The 21,190-nt window shown below is 33.8% G+C and overlaps 1 protein-coding gene and 2 long non-coding RNA genes across 3 annotated transcripts in view; all 3 read right to left on the reverse strand.

Annotated features, from left to right (window-relative positions):
* The window catches only part of LOC109064856, a 30,611-nt gene extending 21,145 nt beyond the window's left edge, over positions 1-9,466 (reverse strand). The window contains exon 1 of the mRNA XM_042733817.1: positions 9,370-9,466. Within this exon, the coding sequence (XP_042589751.1) occupies positions 9,370-9,424 (55 nt within the window). The 5' untranslated portion in view covers positions 9,425-9,466. The remainder of the gene's footprint in view (positions 1-9,369) is intronic.
* Positions 9,467-9,730: 264 nt separating this feature from the next.
* LOC122138884 lies at positions 9,731-10,511 on the reverse strand. The gene is made up of 2 exons (XR_006155862.1): positions 10,438-10,511; positions 9,731-10,352 (listed from the first exon to the last, which is right to left on the reverse strand). It is a non-coding gene; the product is annotated as an uncharacterized LOC122138884 (long non-coding RNA).
* Positions 10,512-19,569: 9,058 nt separating this feature from the next.
* Positions 19,570-21,014, reverse strand: LOC109064853. Its single transcript, XR_006155863.1, has 4 exons — positions 20,230-21,014; positions 20,083-20,124; positions 19,772-19,813; positions 19,570-19,596 (listed from the first exon to the last, which is right to left on the reverse strand). It is a non-coding gene; the product is annotated as an uncharacterized LOC109064853 (long non-coding RNA).
* Between the last annotated feature and the right edge of the window lie 176 nt (positions 21,015-21,190).

Raw genomic sequence — 21,190 nt, forward strand, 5'->3', positions numbered from 1 at the left:
CTATTTAATACATTGTGTGGTCATTTCTATGAAGATGAACGTTGATCGTGAGACCATATGTACAGCTTTCTTCATTTTAACAGGTGACAGATCTGGGGCAAAGACACACTAAAAGAAGGAAGGTAGTTTTGTAAAAGTAACATATAAATGTTTCAAAACACCTGTACCATTAATACACTTGAAAAAGAAGAGATCATAATAACAAAATTAAGAATGTGGAATACATTATTCACTTTAAAGTCACTTTATTAGGTACATGTTTGCTCAATAATGCATAAAACATGCTTACAAAAGTAAAGTGGTTTAGTTGCTCGTTGATCAGACAATTGACAGAGAAAATAATACAACTTAAACAATTAAGTAACATTCTGCAAATTTGTGTACATGTATATATTGTAATTTATGATTTAAAAAGTATCTAAAAACTACATTAATTAGATTTAATATTTCTTAAATCTGTACCAGTCGCTGAACTCCACAGATGACTCGCAGATGCTTTCAGCTACATTTAACACATTTCACCAATATAAAATTTATTTTCTACCAAAATCAAAATATGAATTCAGTTGCTTTATGCTATATAATCTTTACATATAATTTTTTTCTTCATCAGAGGCAACAAGTGAAGAACATAAACAGGTCATTCATGTTTTGAGGAGCACACAGAGTAAGTTAAAAGAGATGTTGTTTCCATCTGGCAGGAGATGTAGTTCAGTTCTGTGAGAACATCACCAGAACCTGCAGAGATACAAAGTTTATTATCATATATTTCTGTATCATGGAGTTCAGTTTATGAACAACTAAACCTGTACATTGTACTTACTGGTAAAGCAGCACAGACAGATGAATCCTATGAGTCCAGACAGAAGCCTTTCAAAAGTAAAAATGATTTAATGACTTGATTTTTATCAAGTTTTTTTTTTTTTTTTTTTGGCTTTTCATAATTGAACGTAAATTGGTTCCACATGACTCCAAAACATTACATAAAATTATATGTGAATTTATGGGTTTTTTTTTATCAACATTTTTATTGGAATTTAATTTCCTATATCAAGAACATAAATCAAAACTCTGCTGAACTATATATACAAACAGATTCCATGAAAATTGTTCACATATGTAAAGGGGGAAAAGAAATTATCAGGTCTACACAGTTACAATGCCAACATTTTAGCTTATCTAATAATATCTCTGCAATTATTGCCCAGCTCTGAATAGTCTTGTCAGTTGCGCTGTTGACGTGACACTTGGTAGTTGTACCTTCCAACAAAACAATAGGATAACCAAATGAAGGTTGCAGGGGTGGATTGTTCTATCCACAGTTTTAAAATAGTCATTTGGCAGCAGTGCTTGCTGCTAATAAAATCCTGTTTTAATGAGAGTTCAACTTGAGAGCAGAGTCATCTAACAGTAGAAAAAGCAGAGAAAACACCATACATTTCCAGAACATGTGCAAATAAGAACCTACTGCAGATTTACTACAGAGATGACAGTATGGATCTGATCTAACCTTCATAAACAATAACCTACGAGTTAAAAGATGCCCTATTAATACATTTATCATCTAAGGTGCCAGGCTCTTAGATGCTGTGAAACATCTGACCTAAACCACATCCCAATCAGGTTTAGCTAAACCTTCCCATTCCCAAAAGGAAATAGCTGGAATATAAGAGTACTGCATTAGAAGAACTGAGTTATAGACCTTGGAAACTATGCCACTAAAAGGGGTATTAGAGTCCAGCCACTCCCACAGATGGTGTGCCCAGGGAACACCATAGGCTTTTAGAGCTGACCTTAAATATAGAAAGAAAAAACAACTGGTAAAGAGAAACTGTACTTAAGTCCTGAAATGATTTGAGGCTTTTATCATCGAAAATATCTTTCAGGGAATGCCACAATCAGACCAAGCTCTGATTTTGGGGGATTATTACCAGTGCAGAAACAATTATTATGCCATAATGGTCTTGGTGTATAAAAAGGGGCCTCTCATCATTTTCTCAACCTTTTTCCATACATCAAGGGAGTATTCAATAATTGGTCCATAATTTTTCTTAGAACATTTAAAAACCTCTGGAAATGGGAGATCTTTTAAGCAATCAGGATGGGTAATACTCAAATCTAAATCTCACCATGGAACTGAAGAATCAGGATTAACCCAGGTTTTAAGCGGTTTTATTTGGAAAGCTGGATTATATCATTTAAAATTGGGAATAGACATCCCCCCCAACCCCACAATCAAGTTTCTTAAACTGCATTGTCTTACAACCCCTATTCAGGAAAAGTTGGGAGGTTTTGTGAAATGCCATAAAATCAAGAATATGTTATCTGTTCATTCTCTTTAACTTTTATTTAGTTGATATAAAGTACAAAGTAATTCCAATGTTTTTACTGACCAACTTAATTTTATGTTGTAAATATAGACAAATTTTGATTTTGATGGCTGCAACACACTCCAAAAAAGTTGGGACAGAGGCACGTTTAACACTGTGTCACATCAACTTTCCTTTTAATTACAATGTTTCATTGTTTGGGAATTGAGGATACTAATTGTTAAAGTTTTGCGAGCAAACTTTTTGTCCAGTCTCATCTGATACAACACTTCAGATGTTCAGCAGTGTTTGACTTTCGTCGTTTGATTCTCCTTTTCATGACTGATCATACATTTTCAATAGGAGACAGATCTGGACTGCAGGCAGGCTGGTCTACCACATTCACCTTCACACGTAACCATGCTGTTGTAGCACATGCAGAATAAGAGCTGGCATTGTCTTGATCTAATAACCATGGACTAAAGACATAATCTTGATGGCAGTTTCTTTCTCTGTACAATTTCAATATATGCCTCCATGTCAATGGTAGCTTCGCACATATGGCAGTCACCCATGACGTTTGCACCAATGCTTGCACCTTTGCTTCTGTCGCTGATGAAAGTCTGGATGGTCCCTTTGGTCTTTGGGATTGAGAACTCAATATAATTTTTCTCAGAAACACATTGAAATGTGGACTCTTCTTACCACAGGACACATTTCCACTGTTTTTTGAATATGTGAGATGAGCTCTGGCCCAGAGAACCCGGCGACATCAATTAATGGAATTGATGTATAGCTTTCTCCTAGAGTTACAGAGATTCAAGTTGCATTTCTTGATGCAGCGGCAGACTGTGTTAATGGACAGCAGTTTTCAGAAGTACTCCTGAGCACATGTGGCTATATTTAACACCGCAGCATGATGGTTTCTTATGCAATGTCATCTGAGGGCTCAAAGGTCATGCACATTCAACTGAGGTGTCCTGCCTTGCCCGACACAGACTGAGATTCCTCTGTATTCCCTGAAAATGTTCACATTATTATATATTGGAGTTGGTAAAAGACCTAAATTCTTTGAGATTTTGCATTGCGAGAGGTGATTTTTGATTTGTTTGAAACTTCTCTCATGAAATTTGGCACAAAGTGATGATCCATGATCTAGCTTTGCTTGCAAAGACTGAGATGCTCCTTTTATACCCAAACATGAGACCCTGACCTATTACCAATTCACCTGCTTACTGTGAGCTGTTTCAAAACAGTTTAACATGGATATTCTATAACCTTTTCGCTTTTATTTTGCCTCTGTCCAAACTTTTTTAGAATGTGTAGCAGCCAATAAAATAAAAATTTGTTCATATTTACAAAATACATTTACGTTGGTCAGTGAAAACTTTGCAAATCTTTTCGATGTACTTTTGTCAATTAAATAAAAGTTAAAGAGAATAAAAAAATCACATATTCTTGATTTTATTGCATTTTACAAAACATCCTAACTTTTCTGGAATTGGGGTTGTAAGTCAAGTTTTTTTTTCTTATTCTTATTCCATTTAAATCTAAAAATAGCTGTGATTTAATCCATGTTTATATTGATAATGATTTAATCCATGTCTATATTGCAATAAGGGAAAGAACATGGCACTAAATTAGATAAATTGTTAGTAGATTTTTGCTATTTAATTAATTTAACATTAACATTCTGCATGATATGATCACAAAAGGTGGAACTTTTTAAGGTTTTAGTTTTTACAAATATTCAGAATAGCAGTTTTGTGTTGTGAGTGAACGAGTAAGCTTTTAGTATCATCCAGGATCTACCACTATGAGTTACTGATGTACCAATAAACTTTGAAAATAATTCCCAGCTACATATATATATTTAAACTTTTGAATCCAACATATTACAGTAATTCCACACAGTGACTTTAACCATCAAGAAAGAGTGGATGAACTTACTCATGGTTTCCTTTGCTGTACTGATTGGCAGGTTTATCTTGGTTTGGAGGTCTGCTGATATAAAAATAACAATGTAAGTTGAATTAGTTTTTAGAAAGTAATAATTTCTCAAATTTAATCTAGAATAACCAGAAAGGCTATTATTAGCAACTTACCGGTTTTACTGTATGTTGTGGTTTCAGAAGTGGACATTACAGTTCGTGCTGATGATTAATGCATTTTGTGGTTTGTGGTGATGTACATTATAGAAAATGACAATTATAGACAAATCATGAGCTGGAGAGAGCGATTGTCATTTTGAGGACATTCAAAATGCGATAAGAATAACTGATTCACAGACTCAATTACTCACAGGTTTTCATGGTTGTTGCGGTCATATTATCAGTGGTGGTTGATGTTGAAACTGCGGAGAGAATTTGCAAGCATTATAGAAAAACATTTTACATAAGTATCAAACTTTAAAACAAAGCTTGCTTGTTGAAGGTACAAGTCCTTTTTAAAATATCTTGTTAGTTCTTTAGTAATGTGTGGTTTTAGAGGAAAAACAACAGCAAACGTCAGTTTTAACAATTGATTTGATGAATTTAGTGATGAATCTTTAGGGGTACAACAGCTTGTCACTGGGGCAGTACCCTCAATGGGAATCTTTTGTACCTTCTTCACCTCTAAAGGATAATATATGCATATTAGTACCTTAGAGTAGTATGTATACCTAAAGGTAGTAATATACTCTTACAGTCTATTAAAAGGGTCTTTACAAATAATATCCAATCCATTCAGAAGTGCCCTATAGGTGTAACATCATCATCACTAACTGATGATGAGTTTATCAAGTGAATCTGTATAACGTTAAATAATCAATACAGAAGAACAGCAGTGAAATATCTCACCTAGAACTGTCACTGTGGCAGGATCAGAATCAGATGATGGTATGAATGAGCCTTGCACATTTATCATTGTGTAGTAACAGATAATGTTGAGTGATTCAGGTGATTTTACAGCTGCCCATCTGAACACTTCAGCACCAGTGAGCTCGAGCTCACATGATGAACTGGTTTTCATTTTCTTCTCCCCTCTGTTTATGTAGAAATAACATGTATTCACTATAACACGTGGTTCTGTCTCACAGCTGATCTTCACTGAGCTGGACTCTCTTATGACATCTGGAGATACTTTTACTTTAGGAAATTCTGCAACAAAACAGTTCAATCAGTCATTACATCTCTTTATAGACCATGTTTACATGCATCATTTTCCAACTACAGTCCATGTTAAGGTTTAACTTTTAAGCAAACTCATAAATGTCTTTGCAGCAGCACCAAAATAAACAAAGAATAGTAAAATGTTGTACATGAGAGATTTGAAAATATTAATATGTTAATTTATTTTAATTTATGGAAATATTTATTTATTTTTTATTTATTTATTTATTTATTACTTTAAAGGCGCCATGACATGAGAAATCAAATTTGCTTTGATCCTTTTACGATAGGAAGTCTTTGTAAAACATCATGTTTCATTGCTTACATGTCCTACGTATTATAAAATGATTGTGTACTCTAGTATTACTACTAGTATAGGCTATAAAACCTGCCGTCACCATGTTGTCATGATCCCTGTCTGTGTTTCTTATGTCTCTGTTCATGGACTCTTAGTTTGTAGCTCTGTCTTGTTTGTTCCCCTCATGTTTCCCTGTTGATGCTCCTGCCTTAGATTTCTGGTCTTGCTCCTGCTCAGTGTTCCTTTGTTATTTACCCTTGTTTGTTTCATTCTGTTATGCTGAGACACAGACAAAGTGAAGTGGATCCAAATGCAAGTAGTTTATTGGCAAAACAAGAAAACAAACACAAGGATATAACAAAGGGACACGGAGCAAGAGCAGAAGCAATGTCCATGAACAGAGACTCAAGAATCATAGACAGGGATCATGATGCATGTAAACGAATGGGACATTTTTAGTTTGAGCCAAAATAAAAAATCAAATTACACTTCAAGTAAATTTTTACCAAAGATGGTTTTTGTCATTTAGGTATAGTTCTTATCACAGTAGGTGTGTTTACATGGACACTTTTTGCTTCCATCGGAATTAATTCATTCTGTTTACATGAACGCTAAATAAAGTGATCGGGTTGATATGCGAGTTTATATGTCACAAGCTTCTGATCGGATTTACTCTTTTGACATGTGCACACTGCATGAATATACAGTTTCCCGCTGCTGTCGCATACTGTTTTAAAAAGCACACAATATTTATCTACTTAGGGTCCTAATTAGATGACAACCAGCACATGAACTGTTGTGCTGCTTAACGTTACTTTAAAATAAATAAATAAAACTTGTAAAAGTGCCCCTTCCCGCACCCAAAACTAATCGTCTGTTGATGAGAGTCTTAAACAAGGACTGGTGGGACTTGGTCCTGTTCCATTTCATATACGCTGAGTGAAAGGGGAGTTTTATAATGACAGAACACATTTATTTGCCTGGAAGAAAACCTTGTTCCGTGCGTCATACGTCATAACGCTATTTCTACGTCACTGCGCATGCGCAGTACTTTCCGGTTTCGGTTTTCAATCCGATCAAGTGTTTACATGTCCTCTCGCTCGGATTACAAAAGGAATAAACCACCCCTTACAATCTAATCGAAATTTTAGTCGATTCAATCCGATTGACATGTTTACATGTGACCTTTTTATTCTGACTGTGCTTCAGGGGGCAGCTGTGGCCTAATGGTTAGAGATTTGGACTTGTAACCAGAAGGTCGCAGGTTCGAGTCTCGGTGCTGGCAGGAGTTGTAGGTGGGAGGGAGTGAATGAACAGCGCTCTCTTCCACTCTCAATAACCATGGCTGAAGTGCCCTTGAGCAAGGCACTGAACCCTCAGTTGCTCCCTGGGTGCTGGATATATGGCTGCCCACTGCTCCGGGTGTGTTCACGGTGTGTTCACTTCTCACTGCTGTGTGTGTGCACTTGGATGGGTTAAATGCAGAGCACCAATTTCGAGTATGGGTCACCATACTTGACAAATGTCACGACTTTCACTTTCACTTTCTAGTCCTATTTCGATCGGATTAATAGGGTCCATGTAAACGCAGCTACTGATGTATGTTTAAGTGATTTTTCTAATAAGTTTGGTTTTAGTTATTTGATGCTACAAACCCGATTCCAAAAAAGTTGGGACACTGTACAAATTGTGAGTGTGAATGGAATAATTTACAAATCTCATAAACTTATATTTTATTCGCAATAGAATATAGATAACATATCAAATGTTGAAAGTGAGACATTTTGAAATGTCATGCCAAATATCGGCTCATTTTGGATTTCATGAGAGCTACACATTCCAAAAAAAGTTGGGACAGGTAGCAATAAGAGGCCGGAAAAGTTAAATGTACATATAAGGAACAGCTGGAGGACCAATTGGCAACATGATTGGGTAAAAAAGAGCCTCTTAGAGTTGCAGTGTCTCTCAGAAGTCAAGATGGGCAGAGGATCACCAATTCCCCCAATGCTGCGGCGAAAAATTGTGGAGCAATATCAGAAAGGAGTTTATCTGAGAAAAATTGCAAAGAGTTTGAAGTTATCATCATTTACAGTGCATAATATCATCCAAAGATTCAGAGAATCTGGAACAATCTCTGTGCGTAAGGGTCAAAGCCAGAAAACCATACTGGATGCCCGTGATCTTAGACGGCACTGCATCACATACAGGAATGCTACTGTAATGGAAATCACAACATGGGCTCAGGAATACTTCCAGAAAACATTGTCGGTGAACACAATCCACCGTGCCATTCGCCGTTGCCGGTTAAAACTCTATAGGCCTAAAAGAAGCCATATATAAACATGATCCAGAAGCGCAGGCGTTTTCTCTCGGCCAAGGCTCATTTAAAATGGACTGTGGCAAAGTGGAAAACTGTTCTGTGGTCAGACAAATCAAAATTTGAAGTTCTTTTTGGAAAACTGGGATGCCATGTCATCCGGACTAAAGAGGACAAGGACAACCCAAGTTGTTATCAGCGCTCAGTTCAGAAGCTTGCATCTCTGATGGTATGGGGTTGCATGAGTGCATGTGGCATGGGCAGCTTACACATCTGGAAAGGCACCATCAATGCTGAAAGGTATATCCAAGTTCTAGAACAACATATGCTCCCATCTAGACGTCGTCTCTTTTAGGGAAGACCTTGCATTTTTCAACATGACAATGTCAGACCACATACTGCATCAATTACAACATCATGGCTGTGTAGAAGGAGGATCCGGGTACTGAAATGGCCAGCCTGCAGTCCAGATCTTTCACTCATAGAAAACATTTGGCGCATCATAAAGAGGAAGATGCGACAAAGAAGACCTAAGACAGTTGAGCAGCTAGAAGCCTGTATTAGACAAGAATGGGACAACATTCCTATTCCTAAACTTGTCTCCTCAGTCCCCAGACATTTGCAGACTGTTATAAAAAGAAGAGGGGATGCCACACAGTGGTAAACATGGCCTTGTCCCAACTTTTTTGAGATGTGTTGATGCCATGAAATTTAAAATCAACTCATTTTTCCCTTAAAATGATACATTTTCTCAGTTTAAACATTTGATATGTCCTCTATGTTGTATTCTGAATAAAATATTTAAATTTGAAACTTCCACATCATTGCATTCTGTTTTTATTCACAATATGTACAGTGTCCCAACTTTTTTGGAATCAGGTTTGTATAAAAACAGCATCCACAAAAACTTATTAACATTAAAAGTGAGCCTCAAGGAACTTATTAAAAATCCAATGTCTGGACCCCTAAAAATGTTTCAATTTCTCAATCAAGTAACACCCGGAATTACTTTCATATGAACATGTGCAGATGTAAATGAATACTACAGTGGATATTCCAAGGGTGTTTACAAGACCAAGTCCATTTAATAAAAGCTTCTTATTTTTTAGGAACTCAAACAGATAATTGCAATCAGGTAATGGATTTTCATGACATAGCTAATGTAAAACAGAGAAGTTGTAGGTTCAAGTGTTTGCAGTATTACTAAAACGTACTGAACACAAATGCTGAAATATGCTAGACAAATGTGGACATACAGTGTTTAATCAAAATTAAACAATAGACATCACTTACGGTGAGACTGAACCTCCATCAGGAGCTGAAAAACTATGAAGATGAACAACTCCATAACAGCGAGTGTGAGAGAAGATACAGAATGAGACTCTAATAATGGGTGAATAAGGAAGTGGAACATCAGACCACAAACTGTTTAATGCATTGAACAGTCAGTTACGAAGGTGAACACAGATCGTGAGACCACATGTACAGCTATATTCACTTTAACAGACGACAGATCTGGGGCAAAGACTCACACTAAAAGAAGGAAGGTAGTTTTGTAAAAGTAACACATAAATGTGCCAAAAACATCTGTACCATTAATACACTTGAAAAACATAAGATCATAATAACAAAATTAAGAATGTGGAATACATTATTCACCTTGTAGTCTCTTTATTAGGTACACGTTTGCTCATTAATGCATAAAACATGCAGACAATGTCAAGCGGTCAGTTGCTCTTTGATCAGACAACTGAAACTGAAAATATTACAAATTAAAGGCATTATGCAAATTTTATGAAATTGTTTATACCATGCTGCAACTTTATTATACATGTACTCTTGTACATGTATATGTTACAATTGTTGATAAAAAAATAAAATACAAAAAAATGACATAAATTAGATTTTATATTTCTTAAGCCTCAGATCTGTACCGATCTCTGATCTTGTAATGAATCTGCATCTTAACTCCACAGATGACTTTCACCTACATTTAACACATTTTACCCATAAAAAAAAATCTATTTTCTCCCAAAATCAAAATGTGGGGAAAAAAAGCTCCACAGATTCTGTGTGGTCTGCTGATCAGTATATAAATTCAGTAGCTAAATACTGTATTATCTTTCTGTACATATCATTTTTTGTGTTTAAAGGCAACAAGTGAAGAAAGTAAACAAGTCATTCATGTTTTGAGGAGCACACAGAGGAAGTTAAAAGAGATGTTGTTTCCATCTGGCAGGAGATGTAGTTCAGTTCTGTGAGAACATCAGCAGAACCTGCAGAGATACAGACTTTATTATCATATATTTCTGTATCATGGAGTTTAGTTTATGAACAACTAAACCTGTACATTGTACTTACTGGTAAAGCGGCACAGACAGATGAATCCTATGAGTCCAGACAGAAATAAACCAATACCAGTGAAAGCCATGAGCCTATCAGAAGGAAAAATAATTCTTTAATCCATGTTTATATTTCAGTTGTCACAGACTTTCAGTTATTCTACCTTAATTTCAATTTTCATGGACTTTCGGTCGTTGCTTGTTTTTTGAAATACTGTTGCATTCGTTGGACATTTCTTTGTGGTTTATCTTATTAAATGTATTTTTATATTTGAAACCTGAGGAGTGGCAACTGAATTTCCAGCTGTCGGTTGTTGCTTGGGTTTTACATACTGTTGTATTTATTGGACTCTTCTGTGTTGATTATCTTATTAAATTTAATTGGTATTTGAAACCTGGGACTTGTCATTATCTTTGAACCTTTTAAGTGTGAAAGCAATAAGGGAATGATATAGCACTAAATCAGAAGTTTTTTGTAGATGTATTATTAAATTAGATTTACATTTTATATACCACATGTTATGATCACAAAAGGAGAAAAAAAAGGTTTTAGTTTATACAAATATTCAGAATAGCAGTTTTGTGTTGTGAGTAAATGAACAAGATTTAGTATCATTCAGGATCTACCATGAGTTACTGATGTACCAATAAACTTTGAAAATAATTTTGAGCTATATTTGAACTTTTGAATCCAAGAAATTAATTCTACACAGACAACATTTACCTTCAAGAAAGAGTGGATGAACTTTTCTGTTTTCCTTTGCTGTACTGATTGGCGGGTTTATCTTGGTTAGGAGGTCTGCTGATATAAAAATAATATCGCAAGGGCCATCAGTTTTTAGAAGGGGATCATTTTTCAAATTTAATCTAGAATAACCAGAAAAGCAATTACAGATTAGCAATTTACCAGTTTTACTGTATGTTGTGGTTTCAGAAGTGTACTTTATAGCTAATACTAGTGAAAAGACATCATAAAATGTGTGGTCATGTACTGTACATTATAGAAAATGTTAGACAAATCATGAGCTGGAGAGAGTGATTGTCATTTTGAGGACATTCAGAATGGGATAAGAATAACTGATTCGCAAACTCAATTACTCACAGGTTTTCATGGCTGTTGAAGTAGTTTGTTCAGTAGTGGTTGATGTTGAAACTGCGGAGAGAATTTGCAAGCATTATACAGAGACATTTTACATAATTAGCTTGTTTACATAAGCTTGCTTGTTGAAGGTACAGGTCCTTGTTAAAATATCTTGTTAGTTCTTTAGTAATGTGTGGTTTTAGAGAAAAAACAACAGCAAACATCAGTTTTAACAATTGATTTGATGAATTTAGTGATGAATCTTTAGGGGTACAACAGCTTGTCACTGGGGCAATACCCTCAATGGGAATCTTTTGTACCTTTTTCACTTCTAAAGGATAATATATGCATATTATTACCTTAGAATAGTATATATATCTTAAGGTAGTAATATACTCTTACAGTCTATTAAAAGGGTCTTTACAAATAATATCCAATCCATTCAGAAGTGCCCTATAGGTGTAACATCATCATCACTAACTGATGATGAGTTTATCAAGTGAATCTGTATAACGTAAAATAATCCATGGTTAGTAAAAACACTGGAATAAAAGTTTCTAATACAGAAGAACAGCAGTGAAATATCTCACCTAGAACCGTTACTGTGGCAGGATCAGAATCAGATGATGTTATGGATGAGCCTTGCACATTTATCACTGTGTAGTAACAGATAATGTTGAGTGATTCAGGTGATTTTACAGCTGCCCATCTGAACACTTCAGCACCAGTGAGCTCGAGCTCACATGATGGACTGGTTTTTAATTTCTTCTCCCCTCTGTTTATGTAGAAATAACATGTATTCACTATAACACGTGGTTCTGTCTCACAGCTGATCTTCACTGAGCTGGACTCTCTTATGACATCTGGAGATACTTTTACTCTAGGAAATCCTGCAACAAAACAGACCAATCAGTCATTACACCTCCTTACTGACCATGTTTACATGCATCATTTTCCAACTAAAGTCCATGTTTAGGTTTAACCTTTAAACAAACTTATAAATGTCTTTACAACAGCACCCAAATATACAATGAATAGTACAACACAGGCAATGAGAGATTTGAAAATATTAGTATGTTAATTTCTTTTCATTTATGGAAAAAAAAATGTTTGGAGTATTTGAGTGCAAACAAGACACAGCGTAATGGAGAGTTAACAAAGAAACTTTTGTTGAAAGATGAAACAGCCAACTGTATTTCAATTTCAGACCCATTCTGCTGCACACATGCTGAAAAGTGAGGCCAAAACATTTTGAGTGCCCCCGATGACTGTCTGCAATGGTTCCCAAACATATTCCTGGAGCCCCCGCAATACTGCACATTTTTAATGATAGTGTCCTTTATCAAACACACCTGATTCAGATCATCATCTCATTGAGTCTCCAAGACCTGTAATTAGTTTGTCAGACAAAGAAGACATGCAAAAAAGCATTTTTTTTTTTTTTTTTTTTTTTTTGCTCCAGAAATCTGTTTGAGAACCACTAGTATAGGTTATAAACCTTCCCCTCTTCGTATAAATGAATAGGACATTTTTAGCTGGAGTCAAAACAAAAAATCTAATTACATTTCAAAATAAATTTTTCCCAAAAATGGTTTCTGTAATTTTAGGTAGTTCTTATCACACAGAAGTATATTCAAGTTTAGATTTTTCGAATAAGTTTGGTTTTGGGTTGTTATTTAATGCTATAAAATGGTGTGACTGAGAATGTGGGACTTTTTTGTGCACTAAAAACTTATTAACATTATAAGTAAACCTTTTTTTAAAAAAAAAACAATGATTTAAAAAATCCAGTGTCTTGACTCCTTTAAAAATGTATATTTCCAATAGCTTTTCTCAATCAAGTAACATCCAGAATTTCTTACATATGAGCAAATTTAAATTCACAAGTTTGCATGACCGTATAATCTTAGCATTAGTTGTAAACAGATTTGGCTTTATGTCTGCAATGGAGGGCTCAGAGAGACTATTCTACTCAAGCTCCGATAGCCCCCCTATAGACAGAAAGATAAATGAAATAAATATACATAAAAGGAGGAGATGGGGAGGTGGAGGAATGCCGAAAGAACTAACAACGGAAGTGGTAAGAGGCTGTTTTTATACTCGGATATTAATTGGGAGATATTCCAAATAATGTGTTTACATGACCAAATCCAAATAATAAAGCCTTCTTATTTCTAGGAACTCAAATGCTATTTTAATCAGGTTATCAGGTTGATGAATTTTAATACAAATATAATACGCAGAGAGGTTGTAGGTTTATGTGTACTGATGCACATCATGTACTGATCACACATGTTGAAATGTGTTGTACAAATAAACTTGCTTCACTACAAATGTTTACATACAGTATTTTATCATAATTAAACAATAAACATCACTTACTGTAAGACTGAACCCCCATCAGGAGCTGAAAAACTATGAAGATGAACACCTCCATAACAGCGAGTGTGAGAAAAGAGACTGAATGAGACTAATAATGGGTGAATAAGAAAGCGGTACATCAGACCACAAACTATTAATGCATTGTGTGGTCATTTCTATGAAGATGAATGTTGATCGTGAGACAACATGTACAGCTTTAATCACTTTAACAGGTGACAGATCTGGGGCAAAGACACAATAAAAGAAGGAAGGTAGTTTTGCAAAAGTAAAAATATTCAGAATAGCAGTTTTGTGTCATGAGTGAATGAACAACCTACTGTATAATGATTACAGACATCGGTGATTCTATCTGATAACCCTGTCAAGTGATATTTAATATCTTAAGTTAACATTAAACACAGATTTAATATTCCCTTATAAGCAAAGCAAAAATATACATACATGTTTCTGACTCTGGTGGAATCGTAGAGCAGAGGCTGCTATAAAAACAGCTGATAAAATTTAAAAGGGTCATATGATGCGATTTCACTTTTTCCTTTCTCATTGGAGTGTTACAAGCTCTTGGTGTGTAAAGAAGATCTGTAAAGTTGCAAAGACTAAAGTCTCAAACCCAAAGATATATTCTTAATAAAAGTTAAGACTCATCCACTGCACTGACTGCAGTATGAATTGGGGAAAAAAATCTAAAAATGCTTATTATAAAGACAACTAAAATTGTAAATATTAAATTATAATCAACTCAATGGTGATGCTTACTTCTGGGTTGGCCTACAAAAATATATTACCACTGCAGCAATCTACATGATTAAGGGAAAATATCTTCATATCACTTCAGAGGACTTTGAATATAAAGCTTAAGTTGTTTGTTGTCTTTTATGAGATGTTTAAGGTAAATGATTTTGATTTTGGTGTGAAATGTTCTTTTAAGAGAAGATGTGGTAAATAATACTGATCTGCTGAAGACCAGTTCCAGTTTCTGAGAAGCTGTGGTCACTGAACAGTGTTTCAGACTTTAAGCTCACATGGTGACATCTGTTTCTTTTAAGTGTTATCTGAGATAATTTCCTGATGATGATGTTCTCTTACCTGCAGATATGGGCTGAGATGTTTCTGGTACAGAAGTGATCAGAGAATGTGTTTCTGCAGGCCCAGAACAACTCTAAATTATATAAACAATAATTAAGTCCCTAAAGGCAGTTCTTATTAATTATGGTTTATAGTGAAACTCACCATACCAATTCCTTGAGTGGTCACATCAGTTTTTATTGGTCTTGTTTTATTTCTAAGAATCAACATTTAACTTTGTAGTATACTATATGTATGATTCATATGTTTATATCAGATAAGAAGCTAATCATTTAAAGCTCCAGCTCATGGATATACTTTTTTTTTTTTTTTTTTTTTTTTTTTTTTTACGAAAAAGAAACAATAAATCAATGTAAAAAAAAACCCTACATTACATATCACAGACTACTGAGTAAGTACTTAAATGAATTAAATTACTTACAGTTTTCTTCTTTTTTACCTAAAAAAACAATGAGATAATGTATTATATTTTCAGTTTTTATTCCTGTGCATATGAATAAATAAAAATTGTCATTAAAATACTTACATGCAAACCGGCACAGACAGATGAGTCCCATGAGTCCAGACAAAATTACAGTAAGACCAGTGGAAACCAGCACTATAAAACACATATTTGTGTCAAAACAATACAAAATACAGTTTGTACAACAACTGTACAGTTTGTACAATGTATTTCTTTACATTTTACTGAACTAAACACTGTAGAAAAAACCATGTACAATTAAACTTTAAAAATGGATCCCAGTTGCATTTTTGAGATTGTCTTTTGAACCCAATATATTAATTGTACATAATGACCACTTATAGTAAATCTTTAACAAGTAGTCATGAGCTTGAAAGCTTGATTGTCATTTTGAGGACATGGAATGGAGTAAGAATAACTGATTTATAAACTCAATTACGCACATGTTTTCATGGCTGTTGTAATAGTTTGTTCAGTGGTATTTGATGTTGAACCTGCAGAGACAATTTATCAGAATTACAGGAAGTCATTTTACATTATTTGCGAACTTTAAAGAAAGGTTTGTTTGTTGAAGGTACATGTCATTCAAATACAAAATACCACATTTAACATAGTGATGTTATAACTTGACATCATCTCTTTACTGGTTCACATGAGTATATTAATCAGAAAAAAACTCACTCTGGACTATTGCAAAAAGCTTAAAGGGTTAGTTCACCCAAAAATGAAAATTAGCCCATAAATTACGTATATGACTTTCTTCTTTCAGACGAATCCATTCGGAGTTATATTAAAAATTGTCTTTGATCTTTCAAGCTGTTTAACGGCAATCAGTGGGTGTAGAGTGTATCAGTCCAAAAGACGTGAACTAAAGCACATCCATCTATAATAAAAAGTGTCTCACATGGCTCCAGGGGGTGAACAAAGGCCTCCTGTAGTGAATCGATGCATTTTTGTAAGAAAGATGTTTTGATTTCTTTAACCAAATTAAGCTAATATTTCATATTCTAACAGCTGATTACATATAGGGGAAAAAATCTATAGCATAATTAATGTTTTAGTTCAGTTGTAGTTCATGTCTTTGTATATGCAATTTTAAACTTCACACTATAACAGACATGCTGAAATATTTCAGACAATGACACTTTTTTCACTGCAAATATGGACGTACAGTATTTAAAAAGATATACAACATAAATCACTTACTGTAGGACTGAAACTCAGGAGCTGAAAAACTATGAAGATGAAAAACTCCATTACATCGAGCGTGAGAAAAGAGACAAAACAAGACTCACACAATGAGAGGATTAGTACATTAGACCACAGGAAATGTTTTAATATATTGTGCAGTTTCGTTTATGTAGATGAAAGTGTACTTATAGACCACACTTATAGCTGTGTGCACTGTGTCATAGGGCAGATTAGGGCATGTACCATTTTTGTACTCACTGGTTGAATTCAAAATGACATATTAGCATGCTACACAAATGTAGCACAAATAACTGTACCATTAATGATCTTAATAATCTGAAGTTAATCTTATTGAATTCAATGTTATATTTTTAAATAAATATAAAATATTTTAATATGCAAGTAATTAATTTTATTAAATGTCTATTAAATAATAATTTGATTACTATTTATTAAATTTATATAAAATAGATTAATTAATATGTTTTTTATTGTTTTTTTTTATTAGTCAGGGATGCATAGTAGCAGTATTGTAGTAGTTTTGTTTAATTATTATTATTATTCAATATAGAATTTTATTGTTCTTGTTATGTGTTTGTTAGGTCTTTTTTTTGCTGCTTTTGTGTTTGCTCACCTGTAACTGTCAAAGCCATGTTTTCACGGAGATAAAAGTGGTATTTTACATAAACTGGACAGGAACATTTATCATTGCTTTGGCACAAAATATATTCAGTGACTGCATCTTTAAAATTACATGAATTCTTCCCTTGCTCAGACACAATAACTACCAAAACTCAATGTACCTACAGGCCAACTGTTAAGTTCTTTAGTTCATTAACTGAATAAAACAGCAATTTGATACATTTCTATAGTAATACCATATTGAAATAAATTCCCATTTCAAAAATGAAGTACTATAAATAAAAATAAATAAATAAATGGTATAAGGCCAACTGTTGTTAGTGTTTCTTCTGTCATTGTTTTATGAGTGACAAAGTGTGTTGGAGATTCAAGCTGTTAATGTTGTGCTCAAAGTGCACCAGTTTCGTGCATTAAAGTTTAAATAGCAAACTCCTCCAAAACACACTTCTTCAGTCAGCATCCATAAAACACTCTGCGCAGATAAATTTCAACAAAAATATACTGAAATTATGTTTCTTCAAAAACATTTACCATTTATCATGGCATTTTTTTTAGTTCACCTTTTATTGTATACAAGGCAGTATTGTGCTAATGACTTGCCACAAATCATCCTCTCCGTAGAGGTCACAATGCATAATGAAAATGAAAACCTGTTTGTCTGCAAGTAAAGATTGTTAAAGTAACATTTAAATGTGCCAAAACCCCTGAACCATTTATTAAAAATGTGAAATATATTATTCACTTTACAGTAGGTACACATTTGCTTATTAATGTATAAAAACATGCAAACAGACTAAGGCAGTTCAGTTGTTCATTATTAAGACTATTGACAGATAATACAAACTGAACAAGCAAGGCACTATGCTAATTTTGTAAAATTGCTTATAGGCTAACATGGTACAGTTGAAATGTGACTTTGTTAGAACTTGTGTACATGTATTTATTATAAAAGTTGATTAAAATGTGTGCATCACTGAACTCCCATGAACAACATTTAATGCATTTTAACAATATAAATTCATTTTCTCCCAAAATGAAAATGTGGAAAAAAGCTCCAAAGATTCTATCTGGCCTGATGTTCAGTATATGAATTCAGTAGCTATATACTGTACATATGCTTATGCTATCATTCCTGCTGTACATATACACATCAGTGATAGAGGTGCAAAAAGTAAAGAAAGTAAACAAGTCATTCATGTTTTGAGGAGCACACAGAGGAAGTTAAAAGAGATGTTGTTTCCATCTGGCAGGAGATGTAGTTCAGTTCTGTGAGAACATCAGCAGAACCTGCAGAGATAAAAACTTTATTATCATAAGTTTCTGTATCATGGATTTCAGTTTATGCACAACTTTTTGATTTTTGTAATTTAATGCATTTTACATCAATACACTGTAAATAATAATAATAATAATAATAATAATAATAATGTGTCTTGTAATTTTTATTTAAAAAATATTGTGTGTTTTATTTTTCATATTTTAAGTTGATGGTTTAATTAACTATTTTTGAAAATATTTTTTTATATATTTTGTAGTTCAGTGTTTTATAGAAAATACTGAGATCTTTTCACTTATAAAACCACTAATAAAACCATGTTTTTAAGAACACTTAAGCAGTCTTGAGGCTTGAATTGAGGAACTGATTAAACTGAAAAATATTAAGGAATGACAGCTACCTATTTATGTAATAGAATTAGCATAATTTTGTTTTTGAGTGTGAAGGGATTAATGTTTAATGTTCGGTTATGTATGACATTTGAAAGAGTTTCTGTTCCGTTGAAGTTTTTGACTTTATCACTGGGCAGAATAGTGGAGCTTATGGTTAGATAACTGCTTACTAACACTGTGAGGTGTGATGCTGAGCAGTAGCTTTGCTAATGCTAGTCCAGTATTTTTCAGCATTTTCCTACTTGAGCTGTGCGGATGTATACAATCTTTTAATTGGACAAAAAACTCAAAGTCAAATACAAACAGGCCTTACTCAAAATCACAGGCCTTTGGGAATCAACTTAAAATAAACGAGTGCATTTCACTAATAGTATTAATTTCATTGTATCATAGATTAAATAATTTAGGAGATTTTACATGATTTATTTAGTTAGATTCTATATAAAAAAAAAAAAGAATCAAGCCTTAAACTATTCAATAATATTATGTGTAATGTTGTTACCATAATTTTTTAGATAGCTCAAACCATTCTTTTCAGTGTATACTGCATATGATCACAAAAAGGTGGGAAAAGTTAAAAGTTTTATTTTATACAAATATTCAGAATAGCAGTTTTGTGTTGTGAGTGAATGAACAACCTTCAGTGTGAAGAGTGTGAGGAACAGCTGCAACAGAAAATATCTGATTAAATCATATTAGAGTAAAAACTGAATGCATATAATGATTACAAACATCAGTGTTTCTATCTTTACATCACTGTGAGAAAATAGTACTTTTATTGAAACATTTAACACAAATTTAATATTCTCTAATAAGCAAAGCAAAAATATTTTAGCTTACATGTTTCTGTCTCTCTGGTGGAATCAGGCAGAGTAGAGGCTGCTGTGAAAACAGTCGACTGAATGAACATTGTGCCACATGTGATGTGATACGTGATGCAGATACAGTATGAAGTAAATCAGTTAGTAGCCATGCTGAAAAAAGCAGCATAGTCATGAACCACCATGTGATTGTTGAGTTCTCTGACTGCTACCGCTTACTATGTATGAATAAACTTTGAAAATGGACCCCAGCTGACTTTGAGCTTTTGAATCCAACACATTCATTCTGTACAATGACTTTTATTACTGAGGAAGAGTGGATGAACTTACGCATGGATTCCTTTGTCATGCTGTTTGTCTTGGATTGGAGGTCTAGTAGTATAAAATAACAAATTGCAAGGGAAATCTGTTTTCAGAAAGGAATCGTTTGTCAAATTTAATCCAGCATAAACAGAAAGTGTGTTATTAGTAACTTACCAGTTTTACTGTGTGTTGTGGATTCAGAAGTGGACATTAGAGTTAAAGCTTTTGAAAAGATAATAAAATAGAATGTTAATAAAAATATACATAATTCTTAAACAAATAGTAACCATGTTGAAAAAAAACCCCAACATAATCAAAGTAATCTTGAAAAATGTTGCTGCCTTTGTTGAATTCTCTGTGTTTTTTGATTTCTGCTTACCTTTAGGAGCCACCACTATGAGATACTGATCACAAACTTTGAAAATGAATCCCAGCTATATTTTTTAATGTCTTTTGAATCCAACATATTAATTTTACACTTGACTTGATTTTGTAAAGGAATGATTAACATTTGAGGACATTCAAGGTGGAGTAAAAATAAGGCCTTTTTGATTTACAAACTCAGTCACTCACAGGTTTAATGGCTGTTGAAGTACTTTGTTTAGTGGTGGTTAGTGTTAAAACAGTGGAGATAATTTATCAGAATTACAGGGTGTCAGTTTATATTATTTGCAAACTTTAAAGCAAAGTTTGTTTGTTGAAGGTACAGGTCCTCTAAATATAAAAAATACCACATGTCACATACTGGTGATGTAACTTGAGTCATGTGATTATTAAATGGGATGTTTTTAAAAAGGTGTCTTTGTAAATGATTTTAGAGAGATATTTGGACAGAGCTCAAAAATCACAATCATCTTTACTAACAATCTAATGAAGGGTTTCTGAAGTGCACCTGAAGAGAAATAAACCACAGTTCTAACTAAAAAAAAAAAAAAAAAAAAAAACATTGTGGTAACAGTTTCTAACAGCAGCAAAATTTCTCACCTCGAACCGTCACTGTGGCAGGAGGAGAATGAGGTGATGTTTTACTAATCCCCTGTATTGTGTAGTAACAGTAAACGTTGAGTGATTCAGGTGATTTTACAGCTGCCCATCTGAACACTTCAGCACCAGAGAGATTCAGCTCACATCTCCA

Source organism: Cyprinus carpio, chromosome B11 (genome assembly GCF_018340385.1).
Source record: "Cyprinus carpio isolate SPL01 chromosome B11, ASM1834038v1, whole genome shotgun sequence".
Classification (NCBI taxonomy): Eukaryota; Metazoa; Chordata; class Actinopteri; order Cypriniformes; family Cyprinidae; genus Cyprinus; species Cyprinus carpio.